The sequence below is a fragment of the Diospyros lotus genome, chromosome 2, assembly GCF_014633365.1.
Source record: "Diospyros lotus cultivar Yz01 chromosome 2, ASM1463336v1, whole genome shotgun sequence".
In the NCBI taxonomy this organism is placed as follows: domain Eukaryota; kingdom Viridiplantae; phylum Streptophyta; class Magnoliopsida; order Ericales; family Ebenaceae; genus Diospyros; species Diospyros lotus.
In genome coordinates, this window is record NC_068339.1 from 44862659 (window position 1) to 44877186 (window position 14528).

General features: G+C 41.1%; 2 protein-coding genes across 3 annotated transcripts; both read right to left on the bottom strand.

Moving 5' to 3' along the window:
• Window positions 1–2259: 2259 nt before the first annotated feature.
• LOC127794846 (LOB domain-containing protein 22) lies at window positions 2260–3429 on the bottom strand. The gene has a single exon (XM_052326101.1). The coding sequence runs from the start codon at window positions 2950–2952 to the stop codon at window positions 2260–2262; it is 693 nt and encodes a 230-aa protein (XP_052182061.1). The 5' UTR covers window positions 2953–3429.
• A 1988-nt stretch (window positions 3430–5417) lies between these two features.
• On the bottom strand, window positions 5418–14426 carry LOC127794416 (mediator of RNA polymerase II transcription subunit 9). 2 transcript variants are annotated; one of them, XM_052325473.1, is made up of 6 exons: window positions 13959–14426; window positions 13788–13850; window positions 13587–13667; window positions 13209–13267; window positions 13041–13122; window positions 5418–5794 (listed from the first exon to the last, which is right to left on the bottom strand). In XM_052325473.1, exons 1-5 carry the CDS (start codon window positions 14283–14285, stop codon window positions 13065–13067), a joined length of 588 nt encoding a protein of 195 aa, XP_052181433.1. In that variant the 5' UTR covers window positions 14286–14426; the 3' UTR covers window positions 5418–5794; window positions 13041–13064. The 2 variants fall into 2 exon arrangements, with proteins under 2 accessions (XP_052181433.1, XP_052181434.1); XM_052325474.1 differs by lacking the exon at window positions 5418–5794 and adding an exon at window positions 12205–12497.
• Window positions 14427–14528: the final 102 nt, after the last annotated feature.

The following is a 14528-nucleotide window of genomic DNA, read 5'->3' on the forward strand; positions in this document are numbered from 1 at the left end:
AAATGGGTACAATATTAATTTATATTTAAAGAAACATAGTAAATTACCCTCATCTACTAGGTTTAACTAAATTACAATGTTTACACGTATATTTTTAAAAATTACTCTAATCTTATATCTACAAAATGAACGACAAAGATATAAATTGTATATATCCACTAACAAGCCATGATAAACATTGCATTTATTTATTTTTTTGGGGGTAAAATTACAAGGTATTGTAATGAAGAGAAATGTTCTCCTATCCATGTTAGGTTTGCCCAATGCGAGAATGCATGAGAGGCGTGTAAAAGGGGAAGGGGGAGAGGGATGGGGCCCAAACCCCCCTCTAATTTTGCCCGTGTTGGGCAAACGTTATGTTGCTCGACACGAATAACATAACAATTTCGTTATAATAAATCATGAAGAATTACGAAGAATTACTTAATTGACACATCATCATTGGTTTTTATTATGTTCTTTCATGCAAATATATACTATTAGATTATTGTTTTATGGTAGAATATAAAAAAATTAAGGTCAAATATATATTTTTGCTCCTTTACTTTTACGTTTTATTTTTGTGATTATTTGAATTTTTTGTTGTTTGGATTATATTTCTAAATCTAATTTTTAAGTTAATTTAACGCTTATATTTTGACTTTCTCACCGCCTTTGTCAAGAAGGTTGGGCTTGAAATTTTCGTCATCCCCACAGTCCACCTTCAAAAGCCCTTGCTACTTCTCTTGCATGGAAGATGATGCTGTGTCTTGCATGGCTCATGCAACTATATATTGGAAACCGTTATTCTCCTGGAAGAAAAATTCCTCATCCTCTTCCTCCCCCTTGGCCCTCGGCGACAAAGCCATGTTTCATAGTTGATCGCCCCGTCATGCTCGCTCAAGTTCTCTACCCCAGAATTAGGCAAAGAGGTTTGTTGGGCAACGGCGACGCGACAGAGGGCGAGCTGGTAGAGGACAGGGTCAAGCTCAAGGTGGTTGAGCTCGATCTGGCGTTGGAGGTCACGGATGATGCAGTAGAAGCCGCTGACGGGATTGGCTGTGCGAATGTTAGATTAAAAGATGATAGTCCTCATGGCTTTATCCTTTTTCGGTGGGGTGAGGTTGCGAATGATCTTGGACATGTTGCTGACACCGAAAAGCTTGTGGGCGTTGAGGAACTGGGACTAGTGGTCGTGGGGAAAGTAAGGGGTAATGATGCAGTCGGGATAGCACTTGCGGCGCTGGTGTTTACAGGTGGTGCATGCCTGGGTGCCATTAGCCTTGGTGGTGGTGGTGGTGGAGGAGGAGGTGGTGGACCTTATTGTTATTATGGTTAAGTTTTTGGGGTGAGATATCTCGATTGAGTTTCCAACAGATATGAGAGATGAAGCTTTGTTTTCTGGTTGCTGTTTCTTCTCTTGTTTTTCTCCCAGGAATGGGAGGTGGAGAGAGATTATCAGAGTCTATCATGTCCATTCATATAAATATATAATCAAACATCGCCATTCACAAATCAAAGCGAAACAACTCTAGCCAAAGACAAATTCAAGAGAAAGGGAATCGAGTTGAGTTGGGTTGGCTGAACTAAATTTAGCTTCTTTATTTTGGGCACGAGAGAGAGAGAGTTTTAATTTAGAGTTTCTTAATTTGGGTTAAAAATAGTAATAACAAATAAAATGGGTACAATGTTAATTTGTATTTAAAGAAACAGAGTAAATTACCTTCATCCACTAGGTTTAACTAAATTACAATGTTTACATGTATATTTTAAAAAATTACACTAATCTTATATCTACAAATTAGACGACTAAGATGTATATTGTAATTTATTACACTAATCTTATATCTACACAAGCATTGCTTTTTTTTTTTTTGTGTAAAATTACGAGGTATTGTAATGAAGAGAAATGTTCTCCTATTCGCATCGGGTTTGCCCAACGTGAGAATGCATGGGAGATGTGTAGAAGGGGATGGGGCCTACGCCCCCCTCTGATTTTGCTTGTGTCAGGCAAACGTTATGTTGCCCGCGAGTAACATAATAATTTCGTTGTAATAAATTATGAAGAATAGTGAAGAATTCCTTAATTGACACATCATCATTGGATTTTATTCCATGCTTTCATGCAAATATATACTATTGGATTATTGTCTTATGGACGAATATAAAAAATTAAAGTCAAATATATATTTTTGCTCCTTTACTTCTACGTTTTTTTTTTTTTTTTGTTGTATTTATTTGAATTTTTTGTTGTTTTGATTATATTTCTGAACCTGATTTTCATGTCAATTTAAACGCTTGTACTTTGACCTTCTCATCGGCTATGTCGAGAAGGTTGGGCTCGAAATCTTCGTCATCCCCACAGTCTACCTTCAGAAACCCTTGTTGCTTCTCCTGTATGCAAGACGACGCCGTGTCCTGCATAGCCCATGCAGCTATCTCCTGGAAACTGTTATTCTCCTGCAAGAAAAATTCCTCGTTGTCCTCCTCCTCCCTCTCAATTGTCAGTGGCAGAGCCATGTTTTCATAACTGATCGCTCCGTCATACCCGCTCAAGTTTTCCACCTCAGAATTGGGCAAAGAGGCTTGCTGGGCGGCAGCGGCGCGACAAAGGGCGAGCTGGTGGAGGATGAGGTCGAGCTCAAGGTGGCCGAGCTTGATCTGGCGTTGGAGGTCGCGGATGATGCGACAGCAGCCGCCGACGGGGTCGGCTGCACGAACGTCGGACTGGAAGATGATGGTCCTCATGGCCTCGTCCTTCTCCGGCGGGGTAAGGTTGCGGATGATCTTGGTGATGTTGCTGACACCGAAGAGCTTGTGGGCGTTGAGGAACTGGGATTGGCGGTCATGGGGGAAGTAGGGGGCGAGGATGCAGTCAGGATAGCACTTGCGGCGTTGGTATTTACAAGCGGCGCATGCCTGGGTGCCATTGGCCCTGGTGGTGGTGGAGGAGGAAGAGGTGGTGGACCTCATTGTTATTATGGTTAAGTTTTTGGGGTGAGATATCTCGGCTGAGTTTCCTGCGGAGGGGCTGAGATATGAGAGATGAAGCTTTGTTTTCTGGTTGCTGTTTCTTCTCTCGATCCCCCCTTGCTTTTCTCCCAGGAATGAGAGGTAGAGAGAGATTGTCGGAGTCCATTATGACCATGCACATACATATATATATACATATATATTCGAACATTGTCATTCACAAATCAAAGCAAGACAACTCTACCTAGAGACAAATTCAAGAGAAGCGGAATCGGGTTAAGTTGGGTTGGTTGAACTAAATTTAGCTTCTTTATTTTGGGCTAGAGAGAGAAAGAGAGACTTAATTTAGAGTTTTTTTAATTTGGGTTATAAATAGTAAGAACAAAATAAAAATGGGTACAATATTAATTTGTATATAAATAAATAGAGTAAATTACCCCCATCCACTAGGTTTAACTAAATTACAATAATTACATATATATTTTAAAAAATTATACTAATCTTATATCAACAAATTGGACAACAAAAATGTAAATTATATATATCCACTAACATGCTATGAAAAGCATTGCTTTATTTTATTTTTTTGGTAAAATTATGAGGTATTGTAATGAGGAGAAATGTCCTCCTATTTGTGTTGGGTTGGCCCAACGCGAGAATGCAAGAGAGGTGTGTAAGAGTGGAAGAGGGATAAGGATAGGGCCCATGCCCCCCTCTGATTTTGCCTGTGTTGGGCAAACATTATGTTGTCCGATGTGAATAACTTAATAATTTCGTTGAAATGAATTATGAAGAATTGTGAAGAATTCCTTAATTAACACATCAATATTAGATTTTTTTCCATGCTTTCATACAAATATATACTATTGAATTATTGTTTTATGGCAAAATATAAAAAAATTAAGATCAAATATATATTTTTTCTCCTTTACTTTTACGTTTTTTTGTGTGATTATATTTCTGAATCTGATTTTCAAGTCAATTTAACACATGTACTTTGACTTTTTTTTTCTTGTAGTAACCCAAACTTTTTATTATTTTAATTACATTATTAAACCTACATTTTCGAGTCAATTTAAGTTCTATACTTTCGTATATAAGAAAAAAAAAGATAAAGTGAGATAATAGAATACACGTCACTCTCTTCTCACGTCAAAGTATAAGGGTTAAATTGATTAAAAAATACAAGTCTATGGATATAATTGAAACAATGTAATTAAAACAGTAAAAAGTTTAAATTATTAAAAAAAAAGAATAATACAAGTCAATGGGCCAAAAATTAATGTTATACAACTATGCACATATCATGCCATGCATAATACTATAATACAATAAATCTTTACCTAAAAATGTTACGTAAATATAACTCTCAGAAGAATGCTCATTTGTTATATTTTCAATAGATTATTAAAATGAGATTATATCTTTTACTTGTTGCATAGCAATCCTGTTACAAGTAGGGTTGCAATTGAGTCAACTCGAGTTGAGCTTCGCTAAGCTCAGCAGCTCGGCTCGACAAATTTGAGACTAGGCTTGAGCTTGAGTCAAGCTTGGAAACTCGACTCGAGCTCGAGCTTGAATAATATTGTCCGAGTCCAACTTGAGCTTGAATTGACGAGCCGAGGTTGCTAAAAGAAGAGGCGGCAAAGAGGGAAGACATGTGTGGTGACGGTGAGAAATGGTAAAGAGAGAAGGTGCAGTTGTTGGTGATGATGGTAGGCGAAGGCCCTGCAGCGACAAGCTTCATAAAAGGCAGCGACGAGAGGTGGTAAAGAGGATGGCAGTGAGAAGTGGTGGAGAGAGTGATGACGAGAGGCTTCAGAGAGGCAACGACTTTCTTCTTCTTTGAGAGGTGGTGAGAGACTGATGCAACGACAACAAGATGGATTGCCGAAGAAGAAAGGCAACAAGAATAGAAGGCAAGGGAAAAAGAGAGGAGAGAAAGGGAGAGGAAAAGGGTTTTTGGGGAAAGAGATGAGCAGAAGATGGGTTTTTTGGGGTGCAAAAGAGAGAAAAAGTGATTATATAATATATATGTAATAATATATATATGTATGTTAAATAATATATTTATAAAAAATATATATATAATATATTATATATATTATTATATTTAATCACAAATTTCTAATAAGACATGTCACGAATCTTTAATCGAACTAGCTCGCGAGCTAACGAGCCGAGCTTTACTAAGCTCAAACTCAACTTGTTTATAAATCGAATTTCAAAGTTAGACTCAAACTTGATTCGTTTACCTTAATGAACGAACTCGAATGAGTTTTTTTTGAGCCAAAAATCGAGTCGGCTCATTTGCAACCATAGTTACAAGACATGGGAACAATTCATTTAGGCATTTTAGCAAACACTTGGTAGACCTATCATACTATTACCACTGCCAGGCATTTGTCAAGCAAAACCTAAACCTACCATCTTATACTTAGTTAAGAGACGAACTCACATATTCCATTTTCCTTCCCATTCACTTTCTTCTTCAATTCATATGTAACAATCATCATCTCCCTTCACATAATAAACTCAACAAGTAGAGGAGAAAGGCTAGTAGATATTTAGCCAGCAAGCTCACAGTTTTTAAGGGCAATATCATCAAAACTAGGGTTTATTTTCTCATCAAAGAAAAAAAAGAGTAGGGTTATTCATATGGTATCCGTTTACTTGGTAATCATAATGACTACGCAATGAGATTACATGTTGGGATTATCTGAATTTTGATCTACATCTTGGATTTGAAGCAGCTTCATATACAGAATCCACTGAACCTTCCCAAATCGCATAGTCTTCCCCAAAGGTAACCAGGTCCATCAGCTGATTTGAATTTGTTAATCTGGGCATCCACATGAAATTATTTAACATTGAGACGAAGACAGATGAATTACTGAGAAGAAATATCATTAGCATAAAGTTTTGTCAATCAAAGTTGGGCTGCTAAATGATATTAGCAACATGCTGTTTTCGAAGCAAATAATGCGTTTTGAAATTCGAAATACAAGCTCCAGGAGTAGCAGCTTCCCAATTATCCACGATTATGAAACAAGTGGCTTGCTGTGACAATATGACCTATGGGAAAGCTGTTGAAAAATATCTTGAACAATAATAGTAAGATTACCAGCTATCAGAATGAGAATCACCATCCACTATGCTCATTCTCTATATATTTATTTTATTCTTTTTGTTCAAACACTAGAAATGAGGTTGAATAAACCTTTCCTAGGCCAGCCCTCTGGACAAGGTCCCATCGTCATGAAGGGTTCTTACATCAAGCATAGCAGCTTTACCCAGCATGCAGTAACATTGTGTCATAGCCCAAGGGTATAATTGTAATGGGTATAATTGTAATGGCCGGTATAAGGGTAGTTGGGCATAATTGTAAGGGATAGTATAGTGGCAGAATTGTAATACTTTCTGGTTGCCAATTCAATTGGCGCGCACTTGGGCAGTTGCCTAACTGCCGCGCCCCCACTTGTAAGTCCTATAAATAGAGATAAGCTGAGGATGGGGAACTCATGTGAGGATTATGCCACTGACTTCCTTTCTCTCTCATTCTCATTCACACATCTCTCGTTCTCTCTAAATTCTGCTCCTCTCTTTCCCTCTCAAATTCTTCCCGCCTAATTGTCCCTTCCAGAATTCCGGAAGAAACCTCTTCTACAAGGATCGAGCGTGACATTTGGTATCAGAGCCCGCGACCTGGCAGAGAGGATGGCCGATGGAACGCGAGCGAAGCAGATGGAGGTAAGACTGGATGCGATCGAATTAGGATTGCGACAACACCAGGAACTGGTGGATGATCGGTTGGAGACGCTGGAGTTAGGGATCCGGAATACACAAGAGGAGATCCACAAGAGTCGATCGGAATACACGGCTACTTTGGATCGAGCCATGACTAGATTACGGGAGGAATTCTCAGGTCTCAGCCAACAACTGTCAGCAGCGTTGAGCATGTTTGCTAGGCAGCCGAATGTCAGTTTACCAACGGATTTTCCCCCAAGGACGACAACGGCACCAATACTTACTGCACCGCTGAGTAGGCAGCGACCACAGGAACCCACGGAGGCAGGGGAGAGGGCACAACATAGGGGTCTAGTGGGTAACAATTCCGTTCAGACGGGGCTGAGGATGGAGATTCCGACCTTTGATCGTGATAGATCGAGGTGGTGGATACGCAGATGCGAACGAGTGTTCTATCAACATCGAATTTCAGAAGGTGATAAGGTATGTATGGCTGCCTCCTATCTTGATGATGTAGCGAATGCCTGGTTCCAAAATTGGAGTCGAGGCAGGCTGGACTTGAGTTGGCCAGAGTTTGTTAACCAACTGTGCAGAAGGTTCGGAGAGAAGACCAGATCGGATGTAATTGAGGAGTTTAACAAATTAAAACAGAATGGAACAGTGGAGGAGTACCAAACTAGGTTTGAAGAACTAAGATCCCTGCTATCCCTATCACAACCTTACTTAGACGAGGAATATTTCGTTTCGAGCTTTATAAGTGGTTTGGATGAGTTAATTAGACCAACTGTTAAGATGCTATATCCCACAACTGTGGCACAAGCAGCTGAGCAAGCTAGACTGCAAGAGCTTGCAATGGAAACGTTTGCGAAGAGACATAAGCTGTCGACCAAAAACAGCAGGGAAGATCACATCTATGGGGGATATCACAAGAGTAGTATCTTACAGAGTCCGCGGGGAGGACCTATCAGTAGGGTTCTCCAACCAGCGACTCAACCGAGAAGTCTCACACTGGACCAAAAGAGGCAACTAGGCCTACGCTTCCGTTGCGGCAAAAAGTATGGGCAAGGCCACCAGTGTAAGAAGCTACTGCTTACCATGGAAGGTCAGGAGGAAAACGAGGAGGAGGAAGTGGATATGGATGAAAATGAAGGAATGTCGATGGAAAAAGAGGGAGGTGAGATATCAATGCACGCTTTGCAGGGCCAAGCAGCTGGTAGAGTGGTGAAGGTGACTGGGATGGCCCGGAAGAGAAAGATAGTCGTATTGATAGACAGTGGCAGCACACATAGCTTCCTAGATGAGACCACAGCCCATAACTTATAGTGTAATCTCCAGGAGACTCCACCACTGTCAGTATTAATAGCTGATGGAACCAGAATGGTTAGCCAATTCCGATGTAAGGGCTTCAAATGGTTGATGAGTGGAAGGGAATTCTCAGCTGATATGAGAATCCTCAAGTTGGGAGGATGCCATGTGGTATTGGGGGTAGATTGGATGAAGACGGTGAGCCCCTTGATATTTGATTTCAACACGCTGGAAGTAACCTTTAATTTGGAGGGCCATCAGGTTACCTTACATAGGAGTCAAGAAACAGGGGATTGTAAGGTGGCTTCAGGGAAACGGATCCAAAAATTGCTAGAACAGGGGAGTACTACCGTGGGGCAGTTGCACTCCATTTATACAATGGACGTGGAGACATCATCAGAGGAAGAGCAGGAGCTTGCTGTACCCAGTAACACCACTTCAGCATTGATGGACAGTAAGGTACACCTTCCTTTACCTATCCATAATCTGCTGATGGAATTTGGGGATCTGTTTGCTACTCCCCAAACCTTACCACCCCATAGAATCCTTGACCATTCCATTCACCTAAAACCCAACAGTGAACCAATCAATCTAAAGGCTTACCGGTATTCTCCCATACAAAAAGCTGAAATCGAAAAACTCATAAGAGAGATGTTGTCCCGAAACTTGATCCAACCAAGCCAAAGTCCATATGCATCACCCGTCCTCCTAGTGAAAAAGAAAAATGGAACTTGGAGATTCTGTGTAGATTATAGGCAACTCAATTCACTAACCATCAAGAACCAATTTCCTATACCCATTATCGAAGATCTGCTTGATGAGTTAATAGGCGCTTCCATCTTTTCTAAGCTTGATTTAACCTCCGGCTACCACCAAATCTGTATGAGATCAGCCGATTGTCCTAAGACAGCCTTTAGAACCCACCAAGGGCATTACGAATTCTTGGTAATGCCCTTCGGCCTCACCAACGCGCCCGTAACCTTCCAAGCGTTGATGAACCAAATTTTCGCTCCCTATTTACGCAAATTCATACTGGTCTTTTTTGATGACATCCTCATTTACAGCACCACCTTGGACCAGCATTTAACCCACCTTAAACTAGCATTTCAGATCCTCCGATTCCATCAGCTATATGTGAAGAGGTCTAAATACTCTTTTGCAGAAGGACAGGTTGAATATTTGGGTCACATTATTTCTGGCCGAGGGGTTAGTACTGATCCTCACAAAATTGACGCTATGAAGACCTGGCCCCGACCAAAAACCCTGAAGGAACTAAGGGGATTCCTAGGCCTAACTGGTTATTACCGGCGCTTCATACAAGGCTATGGAATAATCAGTAAACCCCTGACCAATCTACTTAAGAAGAATAACTTTGGGTGGGGACCGGAAGCTGAGAATGCTTTTGAATCCCTGAAAACAGCCATGTCGCAAGCTCCCACACTGGCTCTGCCTGACTTCTCCAAGGAATTTATTTTAGAAACAGATGCATGTGACTCCGGCATAGGGGCCGTGCTGAGCCAAGGCGGGCGTCCAGTGGCCTACCTAAGTCAGGCATTAGCTCCTCGACATCAAGGCCTCAGTATATATGACAAGGAGTTGTTGGTAGTCCTCATGGCAGTCGAAAGGTGGAGATACTACTTGGAGGGCAGGAAATTCACCATCAAGACGGATCACGAGAGCCTCAAATTTTTAGCACAGCAACGGGTACACAACCAGTTACAGAGGAAGGGCATAACCAAACTGATGGGTTTTGATTTTACCATCTTATATCGCAAGGGAAAAGAGAACAAGGCAGCCGATGCTTTGTCCAGAAGAGATGCTCCAGCTGCTTGTCAGGTCATTTCGGCTGTAGTGGCAGATTGGGTGCAAGACATTGCCCATAGTTATGACCAGACCCCCTGGATTAAAGAATTACTTATCCGGCTCTCCGCACAAGCCACTGATGATTCACCCTACCAATTTAAGGGGGGACTATTGAGGTTCCAGAATAGAGTGGTGATTGGGGACGATGAATTGTTGAAGACCAAAATATTACAAAGCCTGCATGACTCTCCTATAGGGGGACATTCTGGGCTCAATGTAACCTACCAGCGGGTGAGGCAACTCTTTTATTGGAAGGGCCTAAAGAAGGATGTCACCAAATTTGTTACAGAATGTACTATTTGCCAAAGGTGCAAACATGAGCAAGTTCCTTATCTTGGCCTCCTTCAACCCTTGAAAATTCCCTCACAGGCCTGGGAACTCATCTCCATGGACTTCATTGAGGGATTACCAAAATCGGAAGGGGCGGACACTCTTTTGGTGGTGGTGGACAAGTTAACGAAATTCAGCTACTTCCTCACCTTGGCCCATCCATTCACAGCCACGGAAGTTGCACGGAAACTAATGGATTCAGTGTTCAAAGTCCATGGGTTGCCTAAGGTAATAATTTCTGATCGAGATAAAGTTTTTACAAGTCAGTTCTGGAAGTCCCTATTTCAGGGATTAGGTACTAAACTTCATCTCTCGTCTGCCTACCATCCAGAAACCGATGGGCAGACTGAAAGAGTCAATCAGTGCCTAGAGACCTATCTTCGATGCTTATGCGTGTCCAAACCCAGGAGCTGGAGTCGTTGGGTAGCCTTAGCCCAATGGTGGTATAACACCAACTACCACACGGCTCACAAGCGAACCCCTTTCGAAGCCTTGTTTGGGTACTTGCCACCCATCATCCCAGCGGTAATGCATTATTCTCCTCAAGAGACATCTGTAGACCAGTACCTAAAGGACAGACAGGACGCTTTGCTCACTATTAAGCAGGAGTTGGTCCTAGCCAGTCAACGGATGAAGCAGCTAGCAGACAAACACCGCACCGAGAGACAGTTTGAGGAAGGCACCGAGGTATACTTAAAGGTGAAGCGATTCCAACAGCACCTTTTCCACAAAGGACCCATCTCTAAACTCAGTCCTAAATTCTATGGACCTTTCAAAATTGTGGCAAGGGTAGGGCCGGTTGCCTATCGTCTTCAGTTATCGGAAGGAGTAGGCCTCCACCCTGTCTTTCATGTTTCCTTATTAAAAAAATCCATAAGCCCGTCTGACAGCTCCAGCACCACACTGCCGACCCCACTGGAACATGTTGAACCCACCGCTAAGCCAGTAGCAGTCTTGGATAAACGGGTGATCTACCAGAACCAAGCTCCCCTGACGCAGGTTTTAGTGCAGTGGTCCCACCTACATCCGGATCATACCTCATGAGAATACCTCCCTGATCTCCTGCAACGTTTCCTGCGAACCACCAGCCTATTGTAATTTTTTGGGGTCAAGAAATATTTTACGGGGCGGGAATTGTCATAGCCCAAGGGTATAATTGTAATGGGTATAATTGTAATGGCCGGTATAAGGGTAGTTGGGCATAATTGTAAGGGATAGTATAGTGGCAGAATTGTAATACTTTCTGGTTGCCAATTCAATTGGCGCACGCTTGGGCAGTTGCCTAACTGCCGCGCCCCCACTTGTAAGTCCTATAAATAGAGATAAGCTGAGGATGGGGAACTCATGTGAGGATTATGCCACTGACTTCCTTTCCCTCTCATTCTCATTCACACATCTCTCGTTCTCTCTAAATTCTGCTCCTCTCTTTCCCTCTCAAATTCTTCCCGCCTAATTGTCTCTTCCAGAATTCCGGAAGAAACCTCTTCTACAAGGATCGAGCGTGACACATTGTTTTCACGTTTCACATCTGTGATGCAACAGATTGAAATCGAACAACCTAATCACTGTGCCCTCCCAATGAAGCACAAACAAGAAGAACAGAAATACATTGAAACTGGACAGTCAAATGATTATTTACTGACGACTGATTGGGTGAAGGGACTAAGAGAGCACATTATTTCTCACTAAAGTTGATATGTTTGGTGACCCTAATATCAATACACCAATGTAAGCAGTGCGATCAAATCAAAAAGTCATCATGCTTGTGTAGATATAGATACTGTTAAAATATTGGCTGAAACATATAGAAATTTGAAAAATAGAAGCTGAATAACAGAGTCTAATTAAAACTTTCCAACATGTAACATGATATCAGTGTTGGGAACTACGTTTCTGATAGTCATTCCAATAATACATACCCCAGTTGAAGAAAATATCCACTACAGCATCAGGCATTTCATAAAACCAGATTGTCATGCATAAGTCAGTCAGGTTAAGACAGGAATATATAACAAAGTATAGCACCATTTCTCATCGAAAATAAGAAAAATTAACATGCTTTGAAGAGCAAGTGCCAGTATATCTTAGAACAGATATTTGAAGCCAATAAAACTTTACAAGGCAATACAAAATTTAATGTTATCAGAACCAGAGTTCCCCTGACATGTCAAGATCTATTAGAACTTAAAGAGAAAAACAGGGAACAGATCCTCAGGTGGCTGTTTCTGGTTTGGTTACGAGATTGGCAGTTACTGTTTCTGAAATAAAGAGCTGAAACAAAGAACGAACAGCTAAACACCCTGCAATTGATTGCCAGGACGCAAAGGGTGATGAGATGTACTTAAGAAAGAAAATCATAGTGCAATCAGCATTTACATTGACAAAAAAAGTCAATATGAGTTGTAAAAATTTGGACAACAAATCAAGAGAAACCACACTTAAACATGCTAATAGCTGCAATTACTAATACAATTTTGAACTGCCAAAGGAACTTCAACTAGGAGACAAAATTATGGAACTTCTGAGAGAATACAATAAATTAAACAATCAGAAATTATTGAAGAACCAAGGTTACACCCAGATTAACACTAGAAAAGAAAAAACAAGAAACCTGGATTTTGAACTTTGGCTAGAAAGGTGGGATTTTAAAATTCAGGAAAGGATGGAACTACTAAGAACCAATAATTAATGGCTATCAAATGATCTATGCTTCACAACTTCATTCACAAAATCTTCTCATTCCTAATCCGTGACATACCATTAAATTTACAGCCAACAAAAAAGATTGATATCTACAGTCCTTTCTATTGGAAAGAAATGGAAATAGGAGGAGGTGTTCTTACCCTATTTAGAATATTGGCATGTGATTATGGCTCGGAGTTGATTAGATCTTCAACCGAGTTTCTATACTTGGCAATGAGATCCCTGGAATCAGACAGTACAGAAGACAAATTTCAGAATGAGAAGACCATATACATGAGAGATAAAACCATGAGTTACATGCCACATACTTCCTTTGGTTCAGCAATTGCTCACTCTCCTCAACCTTGCGCTTCTGCCCCTCAACTGTCTGTAAACAACAACTTTCAGGATGTATGCAAACTATAAATGCTCATCCCATGGGGCATTCCAAAAAGTGTCACAAATACAAAAATGCAACAATAGCTAATCACAATTATCATGCAATGTAATAACAATAATTCCATTCTAAATCATATATAGTAGGATGACTCGTTTTTCAGTTTCCCATTTCCCCAATTTATTGCCAACAAGAAATAAAGCACTAACATCTTATCATCATCAAACAGTTATCGTGATTTCATCCGAGACATTGCAATTCTACATTACAGATATCAGAACAAGACAGTGGGCAATGTAGAGGCAATTACCATTGCTTTTGCATTGATCGATGAAGATATTGTGTGTAGCAGGTGCTGGCATTTCTCAAACTGGTTGCTCAGTTCAGTAACCTTTGAAAAGAACAACAAAAAAACAAAGAAGCAAGTATTTGAGACCAAAAAAGACAAATTGAACATATTTAATTGGTTTACTAGCAGAAATTTTGAAGCAAAATAATTCAAAGTACAAACCAGAGCATCAGAATGTTGATCCCGAGCTCCGTTTTCAATGGCGTCTGCCAAATTCTCCACCAACTGCAACATAATAAGAGATTCAAAACAACTGAAACAGAAAAACAAAAAATAATAAAGAACGCTTAAACAAACCAAAAAAGGAGAATTAGGGTTTCGATGCCACCGTACATGGAGGAGATGAAAGTGAGAAGCGAGGGATTGGTGATGCTGCTGCTGCTGCTGCTGCTGATAACGCTGCTGCTGCTGAGGTTGAAACTGTTGCTGCGACTGAGGCTGATTAAACTGTTGCTGCTGATGAAGAAATTGTTGCTGTTGTTGTTGTTGCTGCTGCTGCTGTTGATGGAACTGTTGTTGTTGCTGATGATATTGCTGCTGCTGCTGCTGCTGCTGTTGTTGGAGGTACAGATGGTCCTGATTGGAGGGCGTCGGAGGGTTACTGTGGACCGGAATGTTCGGGATCATCGTCCAGCTTCCTCCTCCGAATGAGTGATCCATTGCCAATTGCCTTTTCTTTCCGAATTGGATTAAACTCTCACACGATAATGCGATTTCTGATTACCCAAAAGCTTCATGCAGAGAGAGAGGCAGAGAGCGGCGGCGATCGAGAGAGGCAGAGACGATCCCAACTTCACAGAACACAGCCGTCTATTCATGTTCTCAATACTACGTCGTTTCATAGCTGAACGGTGTAAATACGAAACGGCGTCGTTGCGGTCGTCACTGTCCGATCGCACACAT

Coding starts and splice junctions, on each gene's coding strand:
- LOC127794416 (XM_052325473.1), bottom strand. CDS start 14,285: ATGGATCACTCATTCGGAGGAGGAAGCTGGACGATGATCCCGAACATT. Junction 13,668..13,787: donor ATCAACATTCTGATGCTCTG/GTTTGTACTTTG, acceptor TTCTTTTCAAAG/GTTACTGAACTGAGCAACCA. Junction 13,123..13,208: donor CAATTGCTGAACCAAAGGAA/GTATGTGGCATG, acceptor GTCTGATTCCAG/GGATCTCATTGCCAAGTATA.
- LOC127794846 (XM_052326101.1), bottom strand. CDS start 2,952: ATGAGGTCCACCACCTCTTCCTCCTCCACCACCACCAGGGCCAATGGC.